Source organism: Mus caroli, unplaced genomic scaffold, assembly GCF_978045245.1.
Source record: "Mus caroli unplaced genomic scaffold, Mus_caroli_1 scaffold_12, whole genome shotgun sequence".
NCBI classification, from domain to species: domain Eukaryota; kingdom Metazoa; phylum Chordata; class Mammalia; order Rodentia; family Muridae; genus Mus; species Mus caroli.
Window position 1 is genome coordinate 51184686 of NW_028227267.1, and position 23662 is coordinate 51208347.

Genomic DNA, 23662 nt, shown 5'->3' on the forward strand with positions numbered 1-23662 from the left:
TGAAGCACTGGTATTTTCTGTGTTCTATAAGATCCAACCCATAGACCAGAAGCAGGAGTTTGTTTAATGCCTTCCTAAGCTCAAAATGCCATGTCTGTAAGCGCCAAGTTCCCATAATGCTCCCTGCTTGTCTCACTCTTGGCCCAGGAGGGGCTGGAAGTCAGTCTGCAGCTCAGGCTCTCCGCAAGCTGTCACCTCTTGCCTCAGCTTCCCCGATGGTGGGAAACCACGTGTACAGCACCCTGCCTGTCTGCTGCTCGTTCTCCCAACAACGCCACCTCCGCGACTGTTGAACTGAGTCTGCCACTCACTCATGGCTTTTTAGCCCGCCACTCAATTGCACTTCAAGCCATCGTCAGCTTAGATATTGGCTAGGTGCTGTAGCTAGTTTCTGGGCCTTTACCCAGGTGGTTATTCCCACTTACGTCTCCAGAAATCCCACCATATTCATTCACTCATTCATTCATTCATTCTCGCTCTCATACATTCGCATGTACCAGTATTTTGTCTGTAGTACAGTACAGGAGGATGCCAGAAGAGGGCATAAGAACCCCCCCCCCCCCCAACTGGAGTTAAAGAGGTTGCCACCTGCGCTTTAAGAGGTGGGAAGGTAATCCCAGCTCCGTAAGCACAGCAAGTGTACTTAAGTGCTGAGCATCCATCACTCCAGCTGTCCCATTACATCTCTAATTCACATTCAAAACCTCACTTCCTCCATTGATACAAAGTTTCCCATTCATCCTCTCTAAAATCCCAGGATAGAGGTAAGGGCATGGCAGCTCACACAGGTAACCCAGCACTCACTCGAAGAGGAATCAGGAGTTCCAGGCCAAATTGGGTTACATGAGATCCTTGTGTCAAAACAACAAGAAGCAACATAAGACAAAACAACTATAAAAAATATTCCAAGTGACCACTGAATTACTCCACTCACCTCCCTAACCATTACAACTCCCCACTTAGTGGGGAGCCATAGCTTGTGTTTTATCAGTCGCATTCACTGTCTACACTAGAAGGGGTTGGGAACTACTCTTCCCGTTCGCCACCCCACAAAGCCTTCCTGTAGAGCTTGAGGTAGAGTCCCGCTGGCTGACACTAATTCTGATCACCTTAGTGCTCGGTGGGCAGGAAAGGTGAGGTGGCCCTTTGGAACTACATCTCCCATCATGCACCAGGCCCAGGATGCCAGGCTCACGCTAAGGCTCGAGATCTTGGCCGATGCCTGGGCTCCAGGAAAGATACAGGATGAACAGCGGGCAAGAGGAAGCTCTCGTTTCTCTTGCCTACCGGGTTGGGTCGCACGTAACCTAACAGACCTCTCAGGCCTAGCCTGTCATCGGCACCGCCACACCGGTCTAATATGGCCGCTAGTGCTGGGACCGGACTCGCGCGTAAAAAGCCTGGACTAAGGTCCAGAGCCGGAGACCGCTCCCGGCATTCCTCGCGGGTGTAGCGTGGGCACCCTTCCCCCACTTCCGGGTCCCGGGAGAAGGAGACCCTGGGGTCTTGAAGAGTGTCTCGAGGTTCCGCTGTTTGGTGCTAGGCGAAGAATGGTAGATCATCCTGGGCAGTGAATCACTGGCCTTGGGTAGCAAGGTGTAGCGAGAAGATAGGTCATCAGCATCACGGCCTGTTTGCTAGGGAGCCTTTTGGGTTATCAGTAGTAGGATTTAACTGGAGACTTGTCACCATTGTTGCAGCCCGCAGAGACCTCCAAGTAGAGCCTTGTGTCCCTGGAGCAGAGCTCTGGGACAGTGTATATGCATCTTAAATTCATCCAGGACTAGTGGGTCTTTGCTGACTAGTCCTCACCTTGAGCTCGCAGTGAATACCTGGCAAACAGGGTTGCAGGTTAATATGGCCCAAGTCTTGATTGAAGTGGAGCGAAAGTTCGCTCCAGAGCCTGACACGGAGGAAAGGCTGCAGGAGTTGGGGGCCACCCTGGAGCACCGGGTCACCTTCCGAGACACATACTATGATACCTCTGAGTTAAGCCTTATGCTGTCTGACCACTGGCTGCGACAACGAGAAGGTAGTGGATGGGAGCTCAAATGTCCTGGAGTAACAGGTGTCTCAGGACCTCACAATGAGTATGTGGAAGTCACATCGGAAGCTGCGATTGTGGCCCAGCTCTTTGAACTGCTCGGGTCTGGGGAGCAGAAGCCTGCAGGCGTGGCTGCTGTCCTGGGCCCGCTGAAGCTGCAGGAGGTAGCTAGTTTTCTAACTACGCGAAGCTCCTGGAAGCTGGCCTTATCTGGAGCCCATGGACAGGAGCCTCTGCTCACAGTAGACTTGGATTCAACGGACTTCGGCTATGCTGTGGGTGAGGTAGAGGCCATGGTGCACGAGAAGGCTGAAGTCCCGGCTGCCCTAGAGAAGATCAACAGCGTCAGTAGCATGCTTGGTGAGGGAGACAGGCAGGCCTTTGTGTGTGAAGCATGGTGGGTGAGGGAGGTAGGTCCTTCTATGCTCAGCAGCATGGTGGGTGAGGAAGACAGGCCCTTTGGGCTGTCCTTTTTTCTCACTTAACCTCACTGCAGGTCCTTACTGAGCCATAGAGGACTGGAGGGTGAAAATCATTTTTGTAAGGGAAATTGTTTTTTTTTTGTTTGTTTGTTTTTGTTTGTTTGTTTTTTCTAGTCAGGGTTTCTCTGTGTAGCCCTGGCTGTCCTGGAACTCACTCTTGTAGACCTTGAATTCAGAAACCCACCTGCCTCTGCCTCCCAAGTGCTGGGATTAAAGGCATGCGCCACCATTGCCCGACTGTTTTTGTTTTTTTGTAAAGATTTTCTTGAAAATCTAATTTATTTACACTTCGATAAAAATCCTTTCCTATTCTTTAGTAGCTAATTTGGATTTTATTTTTCCCGGTTCCCAATCTTCATCCTGGTTATCACTTAATTCTCCTAGTTCTATTTATTAGGTCTCTGCTCTGATCCTTCCCACAAACTTCTCTCTTCTCTTTCAACTTCCTACATGGTTATTATTCTCTTGGCTCTTCCTGTGGTCTTCTATGTAGCCCAGGAAAGGCCTTAAGCTTGTGGTATTACAGGTGTAGGTAGCCACACCCCGTCGTCCATGCTTTTGGCTGAGCATGACACTGGTATGGGGGGGCGGGGGCAGTGGTGAACTCTGTCAGATGTTTCTGTTTCCATGCCTAGTTCTGAAATAGCTCATCTGCACACTTCTGAGATTGTGCAGTGCACTGAGCCTGACAGCCCTGGAGGGCTGAGCCTCCTTGGAGACCACCCGTGGAGTTTCCCTGCTGTGGGTCAGCAGGCTGCTGTCCATTAGCAACAAGGCATGCATGCATCAGGCCACCGTTAGAGTTGAGGTTCTGTGAACGCCACGCACCACTCCACAGCCCCTGCTTTCCTCTGTTTCCCATAGCACTTGGTTATCTTCTGTACTCCACTGCCTGTGCTCCATTACCAAGCTAATGAGCTTTGGCTTGCCTAGATGGGCTTGAATCTTGATTGGGAGAAAGCGGTAATAAATGAAGTGAGTTGGCTCCCCTGTCTCCGTGGCACAGGATGCTTCTCTACCATTTCTCATTGCTGAAGGAGAGGCGCTTGGGTGGCTTTCCAGTCACACAACCCGAGTGGGTTTTTGCAGGGAGGGTCTCACTTCTGCAGGGAATGGGTGGGTTGGAGAAACTGCCCTGATGGCCTCTGGATTCTTAGTACTGCTTTGCAAACTTTGGAGTCCTGGCTGGGTAAGCAGGGAACAGAACCGAAGCATGTCCGAGGGCTCCACCTGCTTCTCTCCTCATTGTCCTCTTGCCCGCAGGAGTGCCAGCACAGGAGAAGGCACCTGCCAAGCTCATGGTATACCTACAGCGCTTCAGGCCTCTGGACTATCAGCGCCTGCTAGAAGCAGCTGAGGCCACAGGGGACTCAGCATCCTGACAACAGCGTTCACTTTCTAAAAGGGAAGGTAACTCTGAAGTGGCCATTCACATCCAGACCCACGGTGCCCCTTTCCCTCACAACGGAGCCACTTTCCCCTCCAGCTCTGTCTGGTCTTTCGCCCACTCTGAGCTATCCTTCCTGGAGCCCTCCCTGGCTGCTTCCCTCATCCGTCAGATGCAATCTGTGGGCCGCCCCTCTCCCCTGGCCGCTAAGCAGCCTCCATTGATTTCCGCTCGTGTTTATAGGATTTCCACTTAGCCGTGATCAGTAGTTAAGTACAGGAAAATCCCTTGCCACCCCCCCTCCCTTGGTCGATGCCATTGATTCTGCCAGAGGCTCTGAAGCCGCCTTACAGCTGAGTTAGAGATGAGGGGAAACAGCAGGGATTTCCCTGCCCTGGGGTGTAGGGAAGAGCAAGAAGGTGGGGAAAAGGTTAGGAACTCCTTAAGGGATCTAGAAACTCCGGGCCTGCCGCTGTGCCGGGAGGGTAGAGTGCCCTGTGTGGCAGTTTAGAGAGAACCTTTGCTCTCCAACCCAGAGAGGGGTAGAAAGAAAATGATCATTGTTGAGACAGGTTCCTAGGGTTCCAGGAAGTCATACTTCCTGTGGAGAAGGCACCACCCTTGCTCTTACACATTTTTTTTCTCTCAACTAGGTCAAAACAGGCCTTTCTTCCCTCCTCACGCTTCATAGACTTTTATTTGTTGGGGAGGAAGCAGGCTCTCTATATTGCCGTGACAAATATAGGGTCCGAGTGCCACCTGCTGGTGGCCCTCAGGGCTGTGTCCCAAGCTGAGGGTGCAGAAAGATTTGAGAGGAGTTGAGGCAGTTATGAGGCAGGCAAGCTTAGGGAACATCTTAGCAGCCTGGAACTCCACTTGGTTTGAGCTATGCACACCTCTCATCTCACTGCCACTTGGCATCCTAGGACCCTCAGCTGCATGCACCGTGCACACACATTCATCTAACAGTGCAGCCAGGACCCCACTTGTACCGAGTAGCACTTAGAGCCCACTTCAGACAGTAAATCTCTCTCTCCCCAGCAGCCATCAAAACTCCCCTTCTGTGGACAGCTTTATTCAAACACTTTAGGACATACCCTAAAGTAGGGGGCTGATTAGGCCTAGACGGGTTTGGGGTAACCTGTGATCTTTGGGTGACCTTTTAAGAACTCCCTATGGACTGCCCTATGCCTGTGCAGAATGTGTTAGCTTATCATTAAAGTCAGCTGCATCATGGGAAGGGTTACACAGAGAGGAAAGGCTGACAGAATCCAAGCCTGTCAATGAAAACAGAGAATCTCTCAAATTATGCCACTTCGCAGCTAACACCTCCGTTCCCTGAGACTTTATTAAAGGAACACCGGGCAACTACCCTGGGCCCTTAAGACTGTGGTCATCACCCGTTTACAGAGCATTTCTAATTTGTACGCTCACTTTGCTTTTAAATAAAGTTTCCTTGTTACTTCGCCATTTACGTGGGTCTTTATTTCTGTTCCTTGAATAAGACAGCAGGAGCCTGGAGACACCCAGGCCAGACACTGACCACAGTCGGTTACTGCCACGTCTCCACAGGCAAGTTATCCACCTCAAAGATCTCCTGTACTGGCTGGCCAGAGTGGTTGTAGGTGAGGCGCAGCTTAAGTCGCAAAGGTGCCTAAAAACAGGAAAGCAGAGACCAGGGTCAGGTCTCATATTGCTTCCATCCCTCTTACCGGCAGCGTCTGACAACTCACCTTGTTAGGATTGAGGATTCTGAAGACCTGGGTGATGGGAAGATCACCCCGAGCTGGAATTGTGTTCCCACTGGGGGCCTGTAACTGCAGCTGGAAACTCTGAGCATGGGAGATTTGGGCAGAGCATAGTAAGGCCTCTGGTTGGGCTCAGGCAGTCCTCCGTATCCTGTGGCTCCCAAACAGTTTTGGATAACACCCCAATAACACAATCACTCCTTTCCCAGTATACTCTACCTCCCACCCTCCTCCATTTCTTTTTTTTTTTTTTTGGAGACAGGGTTTCTCTGTGTAGCCCTGGCTGTCCTGGCACTCAGTTTGTAGACCAGGCTGGCCCCGAACTCAGAAATCTGCCTGCCTCTGCCTCCCGAGTGCTGGGATTAAAGGCGTGTGCCACCACGCCCGGCTCCCTCCTCCATTTCTTTCTGGCCTCTTCTGAAGTTCCCCGGCTACCTCTGAATGCTATTTTTTTTTTCTTTTATTGAAACAGTGTAGCTCAAATTGGCTTCAAAGTCACTATGTTTACGGCAGGTTGGCCTCAAACAATGAGTCCCCCTGCCTCAGGCTTCTAAGTTCTACAATTACAGGCACCAGCTATCACACCTGGCTAAACCCCATTGTTTTCAAACCTTGGGCACAGCTGCCTGGCAAACGAAGTGGGTAACATCCTCCTTTGAGGAGTTGGTGGTGGTGGCAGTGACCAAGAGCAAAGCAGGGGTTTCCAAGGGCCGCATGAAAGAAAGATCCAGCTGTAGGCCCTCACGCTCAAACACTCTGACACTGGGGATGGGAGCTGGAGAAGGGAGAGAGGCAGCTCAGTGCACAGGCTTAAGATAGAACACCCAGCCACTCAGCCAGTAAAAATGGAGTGAGCCAGCCTTGACCCTGCAGCTGCCCCGGATCTAATGATAAAAGTAGACAAGCTAAGGCTTGGGCTGGCTATCTAGTTGGGGGAAGAGAAACATCGAAATGCAAGATAATCATGGCCGTGATGAACCAAGTTAAACAGGGGAGGGTAGAAAGATGGCATTTAGCTGAAGAGTGAGTAGTATCCGCTAGTAGTAGTCCTTTTGGTGTTGGGTAAAGAACGTGAAATGTTAAGGGGTTGAGGTGGAAGGCTTTGGGGAGTTGAAGAGACCAATAGAGTGGGCAGTGGGAAGTGATAGTGCAGGCTGGAGTGGAAACAAGCCTGCAGACTGGGGTGAGAAGTACAAGTACATTAAAGATGGGACCGCCATGGAACTTTGCATACTGAGATGGGTGTCCCTATCCTTGGCTCAGAGAGAGAAAAGACCCATTCCCACCCCACTTCTAGAATGTTTCTCCCTTAGCTGAGGCCTACCTGGGGGTGGTGGTGCACAGGGAAGGTCGAGGAGATGAATTAAGGTTTCCCCTGGGGAAGGAGCCTGAGGAGGAAGATACTGGGCATGCCCAGAAGAGAGAGGCTCTGAAGTGTCACCCAGGAGATCCAGTAGATCTAAGAGTTTGGTGGCCTGGGAAAAAGGGCAGGAGGTCACAGCAGGGCATGAACACCCTCATAAGTCTTCTCTATCCAGGTCCTCCCACCTCCTCACCTGGGGTTCTGTGGGGGCAGGGGCTGTCACTTCCAAGAGCTGGGCTTCCGTTTGCTTCTCCTTCCCTCCCTCTTTAACGTGGGGGTCACGGCGCTCTACAAGAGGCATCTTTTCTAGGATGGCGGCTCTGAAGGGATGGAACGCAAGGTTTCCTGTGTGAAGCATACGTTCTCACAGAAACATTTGGGAAGAAGACCAAGGACACAGGGCTGTGGCATGCAGGGTCACAAGTGTCGTCCTGGCTTCCTAAGACAGGGCACAGTCGCTAGTCTTCCGACAACAGATGAGGATGGGAAACCAGCTTGCCATCCACTATGGATGGGAGGTGAGTCGTTCCCCCCCCCCCAGAGACTCTGAAGAGCGCCCTGGGAACGGAGAGTCTGAAGTTCTACCTGCAGGCCTCAGGACACACCTCATGTGGTCGTACTTCTGGAAGAGTGTGTTATACTCCACAGCCCGCTGTTGCAGCTCTAAGTCCACACAGCTCCCATAGATGGACACCACCTGGCGGATACGACTGGGCCACCATGTGGCCTGTGAGAGGCAGTGGCGGTTGGCCTGCTCTTCCACTCCAGGATGAGAGGGAAGGGAGAGCCTCACAGAGTAAGGAGACCCCTGATATATGTGGCTCAAAAGCAGATTCCTAAGGCTAGGCGGGGAGAGGGATGCGTGCCTGGGGACTTAGTAGGCCTGGCGGAAGGATGTCTTTCAAGGGGACAGGAGACCCCTTCTTACTTGTTGTCTCCCCGGAGCCGGGTGCTCAGCTTCATGAGGGCTGTGATGGCGTAGCCCCGAGTGGCTGGCAGGGACATATGGGACTGCAGCACCTTTTCCAACAGTGCTAGCACATCCTCTTCTTCCACCTTCAGGTGTGGACAACAGGTCATGTCTGTCCTGGAGAATCCTCCCCAGGGTATCGCTCACTCCTCAGGTCTCACCTGAAAAGGCTCCGTCTCCTCACAGTTACCTTCCAGCAGGAGGTCCCCATACTCGCCAATGCACCAGGCTGCCACCTGAACCAGTGGTTGCTGGATGGGAGATGAGACACTGAGGGGCTGGTTTTGGGGTTGGGGCTGGGGGGTGTGGTCCTCTCTTCTGAACCCTACCATGTCTCTTTACTGCAGGGCAAAGAAGGTTGGGTTGGCAGGGTAGGGAGGGAAATTTAAGTTTGGTAGCAGGCTCCATCTTAGCATTTTTGGCTACTACTGCCCTCTGGTGGGCGAGTACCAGAACTACATGGCTTGACCACATGACAGAGCCCTGAGAGGCTCTCTTAAAAAAAAAAAAACAGGGATGGTTTCTACTTACTCCACTTAAGTTGACAAGGGAGTTATAGATATCTTAGGGTGGCCCCTGTTAGTCCATTGGACACTGAAAGTAATAATATAAATGACTGTATGTGCCAAACTTAATATATCTCATGTGATCTCGAAGACAGCCTGAGAGGTAGGCATTCTAGAAAGTTGAGGACATGGAGCTTAAAGGAAATAAAATTATTTATCTGGAGATGCAGCCTGTAGTCACCAGGGGCAGGACAGAAGCTTAAGTAAAGGGGGGCTTGGTCTTTGGCCATCTTCTGGCAACTCCGCATGTGGGGAAAAGCATTCAAATTTGAGAAGGCTGGTCAGCTGGACCTAGGGAGACAGGAGTGATACCTGGGAGATATCCTCTGCTAAGGCACTGTAGAGGCGGCGCACAGAGTAGGTATGCAGCTCCTCGGCCTCTCCAATCAGCTGGGTCAGGTTGGCCACTGCATCATCCCTCACATGGGCTCCTGCCTGGAGAGGGGTGGATGTGGCCAAGTCAGCGTTCTGCTAACTCCTGCCCAACTCCCTGCCTGGTCCCCTCTTACCGTGGTCAGCACGTGCAGGATGGTGTCTATGTGCCATCGCTTGCTGGGAGCAAACCTAGGGGACATGGCTCATCAGTGCTGTCACTGCCCCTCCCCAGGCCGCAGCCTCTGACTCGAAGCCATTTGTCACTTACCTCTCGGCAGCCAACAGAATGCCTGAGGCACAATCAGCCCGAAGATCAGGGGGGCAGGACTCTAGAAAGGCCTGCAGCTCCTGCATCATGGCTCGTACATTGGAGCTGTTCACCAGAGCCAGGCTCAGCTCCAGGGCCCGCCTGGTGAGAGAGAGGCATCCCTGCAGATGACTCCTCGGTTTCCAAGCTCCTTTTCCTCTAGTTCTTACGCCAGATGCTCTGAGCTGGTTTGAGTTTCGGCCACCAGGCACTGTGTCCTCTGCCCTGTCCCCTTCTCCCTTCTCCCTCTGCCTACCTGCTAAGGGAGGCGTCCGTTTCCTGTAGACACTCCACCACAGTGGACCGGTGACGTTGTACAGCACTGTGGTCAGACTGCACCAGCTGCAGCAATGATGTCAGAGCCACATACCTGGTCAGGGGAAGAGAGGCCATATCACACGGGGTCATCTGCCTTGATACCCTGTGTTGCCCCCCCCCCCCAGTATACCTAAGAGGTTGGTGGGTCAGAAGGGAGGAATGCCCAGGTGTCTAGTGGTACAATCTAGCCAGATCCTGGCTGTTACCTAATATTCTTGTCATTGTTGAGCAAGAAACGACCAAGAATGTTAACAGCTAGAACCTATGGGAAGAAGAAGATGGAGACAGTCAGGGAAGAAGCCACTTCTTCAGTGGGATCTCCTCCATGACGGGGGGTTAGGGAAACGCCAGGGACCAGGACCAGCTGAGGAGGTGGGGCCCCAGCAGAAGAGCACATGAGCATGGAACGCTACCCGGAGGCCGACGGCAGAGTGGATGGCCATGATGGTAAGCACTGTTTCCAACAGGACAGCGTTGCCTGCATTTCGGCTGGTGTCTGTGTTGGTGGCGACCTGTGCGGATGGGGGAGATGTTCATCTGTGTAGGACTCTAGTGGTGGCTGGAAGGAGACCACTGTGCTCTGTTTATCTTCCAGTCCCTCACAAAGCTCCCTGAACCCCAGAACCCCACTAGATGTTAGGGACTGCCTACACACCAGGGCAGCAGCACAATGACAGACTATAGCTGTCCTTCATGGAATTCAGGGGGGGGGGGCAGAAAGGAAATTACATGGCCTCTGTGTGGCAAATGGTCATGTGAGGAATGTCCAGGGCTGATGGAGCCTAAGAAACCACCAGGCCTAAGGTGTGCCTCCTACCTGGGCCAGCAAGTCGTTCATGGTCTCGCTACTTTCTTCATGGTTCCGTCCCAGGATCCGAAGTAGGCGGAGTATCTGGACCTGAAAGAGATTGGAGCAGAGTGGTTCATAGGGTAGGGTCATGGGTCCGAGGTAAAAAGACCTAACATTGTAGACAACACTGCAATGGGTCTGACACCCTTTTACCTCTACAGGTCCCTTGGATGGGAGGAGGTCAGAGTTACATAGAGTCAGGGGAGTTTAGAACAGGAGGGTTTTTCTCTCTGTAGCTGTGGCTGTGCTGGAACTCACTCTGTAGACCAGGTCTCTGCCTCACATAATTCACCTGCCTCTGCCACCATGCCGGGCTTTGGAATAGGCTTTTTTATATGGCTACCAAACTGGACTTTCTTGTAGCCACCCTTCATTTCCCCAGTCTTAGGATGACCAGAGCAATCCTGAGTTCGCTCCCTTCTTACAAGGACTGGGCCAAAATGGGAAGTGACCACTGGCCATGGTCGTCTTCCTGGGAAGCCTTCTTTGTTCTGGGAACACAGCAAGTAAGGCTCTGCCCACCTGCAAGAAGGGGTCGCTGACTCCAGAGATGCTGTGCTCCGTGGAGTATCCTGTAGTCACCAGAGTCCGGAGGATCTGTACCAGCTGCGGCACTACCTGGAAGAAGGGCGCATCCAGCTTTGTCTGGGCTCTCCCTGTCTCTTCTCAACCATCAGCCCCAATTGCGCGCCCACCATCCACCTCTGCCTGCCCCACGGCCCCGCCCCTTCGCTAGCCCACCTTGCGAAAGTGCCTGAGGGCTGCAGGGTTTCTTTCACAGAGCTCCGTGATCAGCGTGACTGTGCCCAGCTGGATGCCTGGGGTCAGGGTGGGGCAGTGAATGGTGGGCCAGGCCATGGGACGCTCTACTACACGTGTGTTTGTATGTGTGCACCGCCCTTAGCCGACGAGCTGGGTTTCCTGATTTGCTTTTCATTTCATCTATTCATAGCCAGACCGGAAGTGGACAGCGGACATCCCTGGGCCCTTACCATGATGACGCTCACGAAGCAGTTTGGTACAAGGTGGGAGGAAGATGCCGGAGAGCTCAGGGTCCTTCCGGATCATGTGCACTGCAGTCAAAATAGCCTGCAGAAGTCAAGGGCCTCAGAAAGGGCCACCAAGTTAGAGTCCACACCTCTTCCACATGGTGGCCAGACCGGGAACAAGTTCTGGAGAGGTAACCGTCCACACCTCACCTTCTTCCGCACATAGGGGCTGGGCTGCAGAAGCAGCTTTTCCACCTCCGGGGCTAGGTCCCGGCACATCTCAGCAGAGCCCATGGTACTCAGAGTACACAGGGCCAGGCCTTGAACTGGCTGGTTCCCTTGGCTCAGGTCACTGTAAGGTTGGAAGGATGGTCAGTCAAGTCTGAGAAAACCAGTTTGTTGCAGTACTGATAGCAGGCAGCCCGCTGGAATTTTGCAGTTCCCCCTCTCCCAGCACCCTGATTTCAAGTGCCCCAGAACCATCTCACTTCTTGATGCTGTTGGTAATGAGCAGATGGGAATCGTGCCTCTCATCCAATAGAAGCATGGCCCCAAGGTAGCCCACCCTCTTGTCTGTGAATCTGGGGGAGGCGATCAGTTTCAGGCACTCCATCTATAGGGAAGGAGGCAGACCAGGAGGGCAGTGTGAAACCACAGGGCACTAACTTCCGGGCTACAACCTCCTTTAGGCCAGATTAACTTGTGAGGGATCATATTTCATCACTCTCTCTGTAACCAGAGGCTTAAAGTGTGGATCCAGATGACAGCAGGCAGGTTTCAGGGACCTGTGTAGGAGTGTAGGCTGGAAAGGGGATGGGGAGGTGCTGAACGGGGCTGGCAAGAAATCACTAGTAGGGTGATAAAAGGTTCAAAAACGAAAGGATTTAGCTGGGTAGGGCGGGGCATGCCTGAAAATCCCTACACTGAAACGGAGGCAGGGTTTTCTCGAGTTCCCAGTCCGGGCTATAGAGAACCTGTTTCGAAACAAAAAAAAAAAAAAACTGGAGAAAACAAAACAAAACAACCCACAGCCTGGGTACAAACACAAAGGGGCGCACTGGCCATCTTTCTCAAATTTTGTAGCCATCCCAGGCCAGTACCTGTCCAAAGTGGGCGGGGTAGCCCAACATATGGACGTAGAGCAGTTTGGCCAGCTGGCGATGCCTCTGCAGGGGATCCCCATCGCGGAAGGAGGCCCGAATTTGGGCGCACTCCTTCTGGATCACCTCCCGTTCCTGGGCCTGCGTCTTGGCCCCGCGAATCTCTTCGATTAGGTCCTGAAGTCTCAACGAATGCACCACCATCCTGGGGACAGAGCCCGGGAGTTGAAAAGACTTTATTTCAACACGTTCTAGCCAGTTGGACAGAATTGCCTTGTGCCAAGATCTCGAAGGGATTGCGTCCCACCGCCGCCCTAAAACTGTGCCCACTTTTACCTCCCACATGTACCCGGGGGCCACCCTCCCGCCTCGCAAGGACATCCCCACTACGCATGCGTCCTTGCTCCACCCTGTGGCTGTTTCTACTGAGCCTGCGCTACAGACCAGTCAATTTCTCGCTCTCCTTCCCGGGCCAGTTTCTCCTCTTTAGTTTTCCTTCTGGTTCTCTGTGCTATTCCCTTCGCGAGATTTCTTGCCCCCATTCCCACTTCAGAAGGCACTAGTTTCCCAGTCCCAAGCTCACCTGGCTTCGGTGTCAACTTTGCTCCTCTACCCCCCACCCAGCACTTCCTGGTATGGGACAGAGCTGGGGTTGGTGCTCGGTTCGGGCCCTTCCCTCTTCCCCGCCTCTATCACGGGACCCCGCCCCTCTAGGGCCTCCCTGCTGAGGCGTCTTGACATTTCTGACCTCTGGCCTGTCTCTGGCACTTTGGTAAAGAAGTCTAGAATTGTACCCAGGATTGTGGCTCCCCGAGGGGCCTCACTTTTCATCCACCCCACCAGGTGGCACTCAGAGAGCTTGAGTCAGAAGCCATCGCACCCCAAAGGAGATGACAGTCCCCCCCTTTTTGGAACTTTTTTATTAATATACTTTTTTTGTTAAATTTCTTTGTTATTTTTTTTTTCCTGCAAGACTTGATGTTGGCGGCACTGTTGTATAACTTCAATCCCAAATTCCATGAAATAGAAATCAGAAGTAAAGATTGAGAAGGAAGGAAGGAAGGGAGGGAGGGAGGCAGGAGGAAGGCAGGCCAGGGAGTAGAGGTTGACTAGAAAAATAAGAAGAGTGTGTGTGTGGTGGGCATTCCTGGGCAAGGCCATTCCTTGAGGAAGGGGATTGATTGGCAGGCAGCTTGCCTCTGCCTCATGCAGGGTAGGAAAGTCCCCCGGGGTTCCACAGTCCCCTCTTGTAGAGCTTTCTGTCCCCAGAGGGAAAGTTAGTTCCAGGGATCAGCCATAATCTCAGACAGGCTCTCCCCCCACCTCTTGTCCGGGGTTGACACCCACCTCTGCCCTGCCCGGAAGTGTGGGGCAGCGGCTTCCTCTGATTCCCCGTTAGCTCCCCACCTCGCAGGAGTCTACTTGAGGGGTTAGAAACTAGACCTGTGGCAGCATCTGCTGCCCTTCAGCCCTCAACGTGTGTGCCCCACAACTGCCAGAGCTGAGGAGTGGGGTCCTCGCTTGCTGCAGCGCCTCTAACCCTCTGCAGAAATGTCTTCTTCAGTCCCCTTAAGAATTTAATCAAAGGCCACAAGTGAGTCCAGACCAACCAAATAAATTTTCAGGGGGGCAGAGAAGGGTAGAGAGGTGAGTGGCAGAGTCTGAAGAGGGGCGGGCTTGGTTGCACCAGATGGTTTTTCGTTGCTTTTCACAATGCTCTTGGCTTGGCATGCCATCCTTGGGGGTTGGGAGAGGGACTTGGTTGAGGAGGACAGGAGAGGGAGCACGGGGAGTTTCCTGTTGTTCGCTCCCCTTTTCTCCCTCAGGGAAGATCAAATTAGGCAAGAACTTAGGTAGGTTCTGGGAGGTAAGAGTGGAGGGTACTTTTCCTGCAGCTTTCCCTTGGGGCCAGTGAGCCCCAAGTGGCTCAGGCAATGCCTTGTCTGGCCACCCAATCACTTCTTATGCATTTCCTTTCTCCCCTCCACTCAGATTCCAGGAGATTCCTCAGGACACCAAACCCCCACCCTTAGTGAAGTTTTGATTCAAAGAAAAGGTTGGGGAGGACATGGGGGGGGGGGCAATGGTCTGACTTAGATTTGTGTATCTCAGAGGAGAGAGCAACTCTGAGAGAGAACAGCCCTTCATATGTAAACAATCTAGAGAGAGAAGGGGTCAGGGTGGGAAAGAAAAACCAGGAAGACCAGAGACAGGTCTAGAATAAATGAGACCATCTCAAAGAATAGAGGGAAGGAAGAAGCGAGAGACCAAAAGAAAGGGGCCCCGGAGATAGGAGAGAGGGGAAAACACAAGTGGGTGGAGGAGGAGAGAAGAGAAGGCAGGTCGAAGGTCAGAGTGGGTGCAGAGGCAGGCAGCCAGAACCCGGAGGAAGCCAGGATGTTGCCTCAGGTGAGGAGCTGGGAGAACAGGAAGGCCAAGCTGAGGTCCAGCAAGGCCACAGCTCCCACCACCAGGGGGTTGGCAGCTCCCTAAAGAGACAGAGGGTGAAGTGGAGTCAGTCCCGGAAGGCAAGCATAGGTCCCACCTCCCTGCTCTGGCTTTATCAGCAAAGCCGAAGGGTCCCAGACACCTCCCCACACAGGTGAGAGCAGAGGAACACACCCTTTGTTTCAGGCTCTGAAGGACCTCGCTTCTATGCAGGGCCCTGCCCTCATACTCTGAAGATAGCAGGCAGTGCCTCCACCCACCCACCACCACCACCACCGCTCTCCCCATCCCTCAGCGTATCATGTGGGCAAGGCAGAAGGTGCCTGGCCTTAGCAGCAGACATTGGCAGCAGCAGCCAGTACTGCAGTAAGGCAGAGGGAGGAAGGGGTGAGGGAGGATGTGGTTGCTAGGAGATGGGAGAAGGCCTGGAATCCAATCAGAGCAGAGGGTTCTGGAGGAAAAACTCCACCTCTCTCGATTTTCTGTCTGCACCCCCCCCCCTTTCTCAGGAGAGGGAGGGAGAGTGAGGGTTGGGAGGAACAATTTTTTCCTATTTCTGGGCACCAAAGAGAGAAAGTATGGAGGTGGGGGGTGGAGGTGGAGCAGGAAACTGGGGCTGGAAATGATGTGGAAGGAGAACAGGAAAAAGTGCTCTGATTCTACCATTAATTATTAGTTTGTAACTAGGGCCAGGTTACTTAAGTGTCCGAGGTCTGATTCTTAGCTGTCCTTTGGGAGGGCTAGACGCCAAGGTTCGTTTGAGCTGGAAAGTTATTTTTTTTATAAAGTGGATATGGTCCAAGACCGGCCATGCAGAGAGGAAGCTGGGTGGAAACTGAAGCCCCTCAGGGGAGTATACTGAAGTCTGGAGGGATGCAGGGCAGGCGGGCTTTGGAGAGGACACAAAGGGGAGGGGTATCTCACCGGCTGGGCAGGCCTCTCGGTGGGAGCAGGCTCTTCAACCTCTTCTGTCAGGCACCCAGCATCAGGACCCCTTGAAGACAGGCCCCTCAAAACTGGCGTGGTGACAGGCTCAGACTCTGAGCCTCCTGGGGCCCTCAGTTGGGGCAAGGCCTCTTCGTCTTCCCCCTCCTCCTCTCGAAGACTTCCTGAACTGTCACTGCAGCCTCCGAGAAGTGGGGAACCATCTCTTGGTCCTGGACCCTGCATCCCAGCCTCGTCCTCAGCCTCATAGCCAGCTAGTTCCTCTGCCTGCTCACCAGGACCCCCCCACTCCTCCGGCCAAGCTTTAGGGCTGGAGAAGGGGCCCCAGTTCCCTCCAGGAGGCAGTGGGCTCCGGCAGGCAGGGGCTCGCCAAGGTTGGTGGGAGGAGGCGGGGCTGCTGGGTAGTTCCGGAGAGCCCTCTGAGGGGGTCAGTCCATTTTCGTATACCCCAGGGCTGTCCTCATCCAAAGGCTCTGTGTCAGAACCTCCTGAATCCTGTCTGGGTCTGCGGCCTGGGCGGGAACAGCTAGGAATCAGTGGGGGCCAGGAGCCGGAGAGGCTGCAGCGCTAGGATTAGCACTGTCCAGGGTTCTGGATACGTCCAGCTTGTCTTCACCAGACCTCAAACCTTCCATTACCCTGCCTCATACATCCTTGGTTCCACCCCCAAAGACACCCTCCCCCCTCCAGATCTCCATGCCCCCAACCCCACCCCGTGAGCCTCTCCAGCTCCGCTGGGAACTTGCCCCTCCCACAGGATACCCACACCTCACCTGGGGCCTCTAACATGGGTTGTAGATCCTGGGCTATCAGCTTGGCCATCCGCGCGGCCTCCACAGCCTTCTCCGCGACGCTGCTGGCTGCCACTGCTTTTAGGAGGGCGTCTGCGGCCCTGTTGGGTCCCAGGAACAGGGTCTTGGCCGACCTTCCCCCACATCAATTTACTCATGCTCTGATGTGCCAGCCCCTTACCGGGTCCCACGGCATCACATTTGACTGGTTTGAGCTACCTCTGGGGTCCTCATCCCTCTGCACAAAGCCAGCTGTTGTCATCCTTCAGGGCTGGGTTCTTCACTTAGTCCAGGGCTGTACACTGTCACCCCCCCCCCCCCCCGCTCTCACACTGTTCCACCCTTATGTCCCGTAGTAACACTTCTTCCAGCGGCAGGGCCCGCTCCCCTCCCAACTGTGTGTTCCACTGATGCCCTGCTTCTGTTTACTGAGCAGTTGCTTTCTTGGCAACTCCCTGGCAGCCCTGTTACTGCCTTAGCACCTCTGACTCCTACCAACCCCTCCAACCCGCTGGGGAGTGTCAAACTCCTTCATGTGAGATGCCATCCAGTACCTTATCCTGTTCTAACAGCACCCACCACAACCACCTTCTTCAACCACCCCTTCTTCTGTGTCATCCACTCCCCACTGCAAGCCCTGGTTATTTTATTCCACTTAGACCAGTCTAGATTTCCTGGAAGGAAAAGTTTTCATCTCGCTTTTGTTTGGCTTCTGTTATCACATTCTTCTCCTCTGTTCCTGTCCCTGCCTCCCCCAACTCCAACACATCTCTGAGATCTACAAGTCCCTCTTTCTGAAACTCACATAGACTAGACTGGCTTCAAACGCACTATGTAGCCAAGACTCCTTCTTTTTGCTTCTATTTCCCAAGTGTTGGGGCTAAAGGCGAGCTGCTATGTCCAGCTTAGAGCTGGAATACGAGAAGCTCTCTCTCTCTCTCTCTCTCTCTCTCTCTCTCTCTCTCTCTCTCTCCCTCTCTCCATATGATGCCCTTCCCTACCAGTGCACGCCCTGACACCCAGTGTAGATGTCAGCCCCTCACGTTACACCTGTGTAGAGCCTCAGCCTCCTCCTGTGGCCCGCTTGTTTTCGTAGCCTGCTCCCTATGCTCAGCTCACTTTAAAGGATGCTCATCCTTGCTCCATTACCGTTTCTCAGTTCTCTTTTTCAGATGCTTCCTCAATCCTCCTCCCGTTTCAACACCCTCTGCTATTAGGTGGTTTAGAATCATCCAATTGCTTTTATAATCTAGACTGAAGTCAGGCACAAAGGAGCAGAAACGATCAGATGCATTTGCTATGGTCTGACTGGATTAAGACTCAAGGCTCCTTTTGGGCATGGGCTTTTTTTTTTTTTTTTTTAAATCCATTTAAGAAAGGCAGTTTGTAACTGGTGGTTGGTGAGATCCACTGTAATTTTTGGTGAACTTCCTATTGTATACCGTGGACATATGGACAGCCTTCTTCCTTCATAGCTGGTGTGTTAAGTGCTTTAAAGCTTACATGGCGGGACATCAGATAACCCTGTTGTACTCAGGGTTTTTATAACGTTTATGACTAACCCTGACCTGGAATTGAGCTGGGTTCTGAACTGATCTGAGCTTCACTCTTCGGTTGCACTGAGTTCTGTTGATGGCCACAAAAACCTGTGGCTTTAGACATTGAGGATGTGGATTATTAAGTCTAAGCAGTAGACTTGGTATGTGCTCAGGCATCAGGCTGGACTCAAGCTACCTGGTGGATGCACCTGCTGCTGAGGCTCTGCTGTTTCCATGGCAGCCAACAGCCAATCAGGGTTGCCAAGCCTGTTGCTGGGGAGACCAGCCAGCATCTTCTTCCCACTGCCTGATCTTCTAGTTAGTGAGATCAGTCCCCCCCCCCCCCCACCTCCCTGCACATGCCTCCACCCTATCTAGCCCAAAACGTTCCATGATGCGCTGATCTCCCTCTGTCCTGGCTTAAGGCCTAGATTCTAGGATCCATACAGCCAGATACAACTACAGACACATTCTCTGGCCCAGTCATCTACTCAGGATTTGACATGTCATACTTAAGCATATTCACACATGGGCACGTATACAACAACTTGCCCATGGTGCAAGTTCTTGATTCATATTTAGGCCTATCCTTGTGCCCTCTAAAGTACCCTCAACCCTCATTACCTCACTCAAGAGCACAATACGTAAACATTCAAATGTGTGAACTCCATAAAGCAAGGGTCCTTGACTCTCATTCCAAACCAATTTTGGCTATTTTTAGATCTGTGCTATCTCACAGAACTATTACGCACTTAAAATGTGGCTGCTCTCAACCAGAAATGATGTAAGTGAAAAAACTACATGCAACATTTTAAAGAATCCAGAAGGAATGCATATTACATTGCTGTTTGAAAGGATAAAAATTTTAGAAATATGGCTTAAATAAAAATATATTATTAAAAATCATTTTACTTGTTACTTAAAAATTTTTCCCCCCTGATACAGGGTTTCTCTGTGTAGCCCTTGCTATCTTGAAAGTAGCCCTGAAGACTAGGCTGGCCTCGAACTCAAGAGATCTGCTTGCCTCTGCCTCCTGAATGGTGGGATTAAAGGCTTGTGCCACGGCGCCCAGCCCCACACCTGTCTAGTAGTCCTTCTGGACTTTACTGCTTTAGCTAACAAGACTCTGATGCGTGGAAATGTAATCTTATTTACTGAAAGACAAATCTTCTTTAGAGGCAAGACTCCTCCCTTCAGATCTGAGTAAAAGAAGCCAGAGCAGGCAAAGTGGGTAGAGAATAGATTTCAGCTGTAAAAACCAGACCTCCTCAAAAGCTAGAAATAGACTACAGCCAAGGCTGAAATAAAGTCAGGCTGGAAACTAGTGAGGAAAGGTCTATAGTGTTTTGTCCAGGATGGAAGCTAGCAGTCTGAGGCCTGAAGGCTGAATGAGCTAAGCAAGAAGACCAGGGAAACCAAGAGGTTTCAGGGCCTGTACAAAGCAGCGTTCACTGTGCCAGTCACCCACCAAGGAATCTATAGGTGCACATATCCACACAATAGACTGTGGCATTGTCTTACTCCCCCCACCCCCGCCCCAACACTCAGTCACCCACGGTTACACCCACACCCATCTATAGCCTCAGTTCTAAACACCCCCAGTCCTAGGGCTACAACTATCTGGACACAGGCCTGCTCATGTTTCCCCAATAAGCTGTAGAGCTTGGGTCTTGGTTCTCTCTTAAGTGTGGTTAGTACCCAGAGGAACCTCTCCTCTCAACCCAAGTTGGATCTGTGCACCAGATGCCCACCTGGCAGCTGCAATTTCCTGGCGCTGGCGGGCAGCACTCACAGCTCGACGGGCACCTTCGACAGCCCTGTCCACTTTCTCCTTGACTTTGCCCCGTCTAAGGGCCAGAGGCAGGAGGCTGCGGACACGTCCCCCGTGTACCAGCCGGTTACGCTTGTACTTGCCCTCCTCACGGGAGCCATCGGGCCGGGTGGTGCGCCCGTATCCGTGGCGTCGGTTGCCCAGCCACTCGCCTTCGTAGCGCAGCCCGTTGGATCTCTGGCTCACTCCATAGCCACTGCGCCGGTCCGCACGCCACTCACCGGCGTACACCTCAGTGGCTGAGCCCTCGATGAGGGCAGGTGGAGCTGGGATTGGGGGCCCGCTGGCCTCGGAGCCCGGGGGTCCTGTACTGCCCACTTCGCTGCTCACCTCGCTGCGTAGAGATCCCCTCTTGCTGCCCAGGGAGCTGCGGCGCCCACCAGCCCGGAGCCCGCTGAGCAGCAGTGAACGGCGGAAGAATCCACCTGCTGCTGGGGTGCGCTTACGAGAAGACGCCCCGTCGGCGTCCCCTGGCCCCGCCAGCACGAAGCCGCCTCGGGAGCCGGAGGCTGGGCTGCCTCCTTCATCTCCTGGTAGGGGTAGGGGTGGAGGCGGCGTCGGGGGGTCGCTGTGGCCGGAGTCCAGGGAGGTGCGGCGGGGTGAGCGCAGAAGCGCCGCCTGGTGGTAGGGTACACTTTGGCGCACCCCGTAGCCGTGGCGTTTCCCGGCTTGCCACTGGCCTTGGTAAGTGCCTGTGGGTGTATAGGAGTGAAAAGTCAGAACATTTCAGTGGGCTCCCAAACCCACTAATTCGTAGCCCCAAAGCCCTTGGAAGCTCAAGTGACAGGTGGAAGCAGGGAGTGTGGAGGTCTGGGAAAGAACAGGCCATGCTTCGTTGGAAGGTGTGAAAGAGCAGATGAAGACAGTTAGAGTAGCATAAACACGTGGATTTTGGCAATGTCAGTGGACTGGGGAAAGGCAGAGAAACGGGCAGGCTGGAGTATATGAAGGACAGGTGGCTCAGAGACCGTGATGCGCAAGCTGACAGGTGGCAGTGTGTAAAAAAGGCACGTGACAGGCAAGCAGGACAGCAGGCTACAAGCTGACTTGAAGATTACAGGTTAAGTGGCGAGGGGTCAGGCAGGTGGAAAGGGCAGGCAGGTTGGAATGAGAGAGAAGCAGGAAGAAAAACTGTCAAATGAGTTTGTTATGAGTATGGTGGTGGTGGTGGTGGTGGGAGAGGCAGGAAGATGGAGGTTGGGGTCCTGAGCTGGGGGATGGTGTGAGGGACGGACGGCAATACTGGGAACAGAAGGCTGGCGCACCGCACGCATATGGCTGGGGAAGGAGGATGGAGGATGGGAATAGCAGGGCGTGGAAGGCGGAAGGCTGGGGAAGCACACGCGCCCCAGGCCGACGGGAGGCGCACGCGGACGGGCGGACAGTAGTGGGCCGGGCCCCGCACCTCCATCCGAGTAGGTCTCGGTGCCGTAGCCGTCCTGGAAGCCGTCCTTCCAGAGCCCGGCGTAGCGCAAGCCGGACACGCTCTCCCATACGCCGCTGCGCCCCTTCAGCCCGCCCAGCCACTCGCCGCGGTAGGTCCAGCGGCTCTTGCGCTCCACGCCCAGCCCTTCGCGCTTGCCCTGCTGCCAGTGGCCCTGGTAACTGTGTCCGCCGGGCCCCGTGAAGACACCCAGCGACTCGAAGCCGTGAGCCCAGCAGCCGCTGTACTCTCCCTGGGCGCCGGGCCCGGTGCACACGCCGTAGCCATGTGCCCGCCCCGCCTCCCAGCCCCCCACGTAGCAGCCCCCGTCGTCAAAGTCGAACTTGCCCCCGGGGGACATGCATGTAGTTGGCGCGGCCTCAGCCCCCCGGCAGCTCAGCGCATCCTGGGGCTGGAGAGCCGGCTGGGGGCCTGGGGGCCGGGCGAGGCTTGGGGGCGGGGGCAGTTAGACCGGGGCTGGGCGGAGGGGCCCCAGCGCGGGCAGGCAGGGCCGGACCCTCATCCTGAGTGGCTGCGGAGAAAGAGGGGTGCAAGTGGAGAGCGAGGCAAGTGGAATGCAAGGTCCCCTTCTTTGCCAGCCGCTCCCCTGCCGGTAGCTTTAGGGCATCAGCACCGCCCTCCAGCCCTCCTCCCATCCCCCCTAGGCAGCATCTTTCAGCAGCTCCCAAGCGTTGAGGGCAAGGGGGCTTTCCCATCCCTCCCAACTTGTAGAGGGCGCCTCTCGGGACTTGGGGTCCCAGCGCTGATCCCGAGTCCTACTTTTCCAACCCAGAACCCCAGAGTGTGGAGTGTGGATGGCAGTTGGAGGTGGGGGACCTGGGAGGGGCCAGGGCAGGGTCTTCCGACACCTGCTTTCCTGGCGATTTGGACCCCTCTGCCTGGATTCTTTGGCTCCGCTAGCAAACCCGGGTGCGGGGGAGGCAAGGGGGTAAAAATGTAGCTAGAAAACCGGCCCCAGGTGGGCCGATGGTAGAATGGGGATGTTGGGGGTGGGGTGGGGGATGAGGGTAGGGATGGGCAGACTGGCGAAAGGGAGGGGACAGGTTACTCACCATGTGTGCTGGGGCTCAGGCTGCCTCCCGGGCGCAGTTTCCATGGCAGGGTCCCTCCACTCACACCTCACCCGGACAAGCCAAGCCCCCTTCCTTTCCGGAGAGACTGCTACAACCCAGAGAAGGAAGGTGGGGGAGCTATGGGAGAGTCCCCTCTCCTCGGTTGAAGGTGCAGGCTAGTGTGGGGGGTGAGGTAGTGGCAGGGTGGAGGGGATGAGAATAAGTGTAGGGGGAAAAAATCTGCCTTGAACGGAGACAGCGAAGAGGAGCTGGGGGCTGGATGGGAAAGGGGAGGGGGCTATCAAGAGGGGGTGTTTTTATTTTTTTCTTCTTATGGTTGGGAGAGGAAAAAAAAAATCAAAATTCCAATTCCATCCCAGCACAAATCAATGTTTGCTCCAAACCCAGCATCAAGGGGGAGGCTGGGCCAGGCAGATTTAAAGGGGCAGAGAGAAGCAGAGAGGAGAGGGTGGGGAGAGAGTCAGTGGCAGTGGGGGTGGTGAGAGGATGCTCAGGCAGAAAAAAAGGGGGTTCGCTACCCCTGAGGTGAGGGAGAAGGCAGGCGGAGAGGAGAATGGAAGGCTCAGAGACCCCCACGGTGGAAAGAAACCCTGGCATGCAGGCAGGGAGTGGAGTGAGGCGGAGGGAGGGGAGGGGAGAGAAGCTAGGGGGAGGAGTCTTAAGATGGGGAGGCAGGGGGAGGCCAGAGCCAGGCGGGGGAGGAGAGATGCTGGGGAGACCGGGAGTGCGAGAGGAATACAAAGAATGAGGTGCAGGGGTGAGAGCTATGGCAGGGGGAGATACACCCGGCATGGGAGATGGCGAGGGAGACCCATTCCAGGACTCTTGAGAGATGGCTAGGGAGAAAAGTCAAGGGTGGAGGGAAGGAGGGGAGCAGAATCAGATAGGGAGAAGAGAGCGAAATAAGGCTTGCGACGACGAGAGGGAGAAAGCTCTGCAGAGAAAGGGCAGGCATGAGAATAGAAATCCCGGCAGGAAGAGCCCACATGGAGACAGGAGGTCCGGAAGTGGTGTTTATGAGGACCCTGGGGAGAGGGATGAACCTGCCAGCTGCTTGGCCGGAAGCCAGGAGGCATTTGAACGTGGATACCTC

At 54.1% G+C, this 23662-nt stretch overlaps 3 protein-coding genes across 4 annotated transcripts; 1 reads left to right on the forward strand and 2 right to left on the reverse strand.

The window, feature by feature from the left end:
* The first annotated feature begins 1104 nt into the window (after positions 1-1104).
* On the forward strand, positions 1105-5383 carry Thtpa (thiamine triphosphatase). Of its 2 annotated transcripts, none has more exons than XM_085828646.1 (2): positions 1105-2388; positions 3790-5383. In XM_085828646.1, exons 1-2 carry the CDS (start codon positions 1858-1860, stop codon positions 3871-3873), a joined length of 615 nt encoding a protein of 204 aa, XP_085684772.1. In that variant the 5' UTR covers positions 1105-1857; the 3' UTR covers positions 3874-5383. The 2 variants fall into 2 exon arrangements, with proteins under 2 accessions (XP_085684772.1, XP_021037395.1); XM_021181736.3 differs by having other exon boundaries at positions 1167-2404.
* On the reverse strand, positions 5244-13181 carry Ap1g2 (adaptor related protein complex 1 subunit gamma 2). The gene is made up of 22 exons (XM_021181735.2): positions 13083-13181; positions 12500-12704; positions 11888-12012; positions 11610-11751; positions 11403-11499; positions 11152-11228; positions 10933-11028; positions 10378-10458; positions 9974-10072; positions 9767-9822; positions 9499-9612; positions 9204-9344; positions 9070-9124; positions 8873-8995; positions 8156-8245; positions 7953-8080; positions 7630-7734; positions 7218-7344; positions 6986-7136; positions 6273-6436; positions 5647-5745; positions 5244-5567 (listed from the first exon to the last, which is right to left on the reverse strand). The coding sequence occupies exons 2-22, from the start codon at positions 12701-12703 to the stop codon at positions 5466-5468; spliced, it is 2376 nt and encodes a 791-aa protein (XP_021037394.1). The 5' UTR covers position 12704; positions 13083-13181; the 3' UTR covers positions 5244-5465.
* A 238-nt stretch (positions 13182-13419) lies between these two features.
* Jph4 (junctophilin 4) lies at positions 13420-23148 on the reverse strand. Its single transcript, XM_021182130.2, has 6 exons — positions 22549-23148; positions 21458-22007; positions 19973-20744; positions 16666-16784; positions 15872-16404; positions 13420-14988 (listed from the first exon to the last, which is right to left on the reverse strand). The coding sequence occupies exons 2-6, from the start codon at positions 21834-21836 to the stop codon at positions 14905-14907; spliced, it is 1887 nt and encodes a 628-aa protein (XP_021037789.1). The 5' UTR covers positions 21837-22007; positions 22549-23148; the 3' UTR covers positions 13420-14904.
* Between the last annotated feature and the right edge of the window lie 514 nt (positions 23149-23662).

Coding starts and splice junctions, on each gene's coding strand:
- Thtpa (XM_021181736.3), top strand. CDS start 1,858: ATGGCCCAAGTCTTGATTGAAGTGGAGCGAAAGTTCGCTCCAGAGCCT. Junction 2,405..3,789: donor CAGCGTCAGTAGCATGCTTG/GTGAGGGAGACA, acceptor TCTTGCCCGCAG/GAGTGCCAGCACAGGAGAAG.
- Jph4 (XM_021182130.2), bottom strand. CDS start 21,836: ATGTCCCCCGGGGGCAAGTTCGACTTTGACGACGGGGGCTGCTACGTG. Junction 20,745..21,457: donor CGAGACCTACTCGGATGGAG/GTGCGGGGCCCG, acceptor ATACACCCACAG/GCACTTACCAAGGCCAGTGG. Junction 16,785..19,972: donor CAGGAAATTGCAGCTGCCAG/GTGGGCATCTGG, acceptor GGGACCCAACAG/GGCCGCAGACGCCCTCCTAA.
- Ap1g2 (XM_021181735.2), bottom strand. CDS start 12,703: ATGGTGGTGCATTCGTTGAGACTTCAGGACCTAATCGAAGAGATTCGC. Junction 10,073..10,377: donor TGAACGACTTGCTGGCCCAG/GTAGGAGGCACA, acceptor CCATCCGCACAG/GTCGCCACCAACACAGACAC. Junction 9,345..9,498: donor ACGGACGCCTCCCTTAGCAG/GTAGGCAGAGGG, acceptor CTCTCTCACCAG/GCGGGCCCTGGAGCTGAGCC.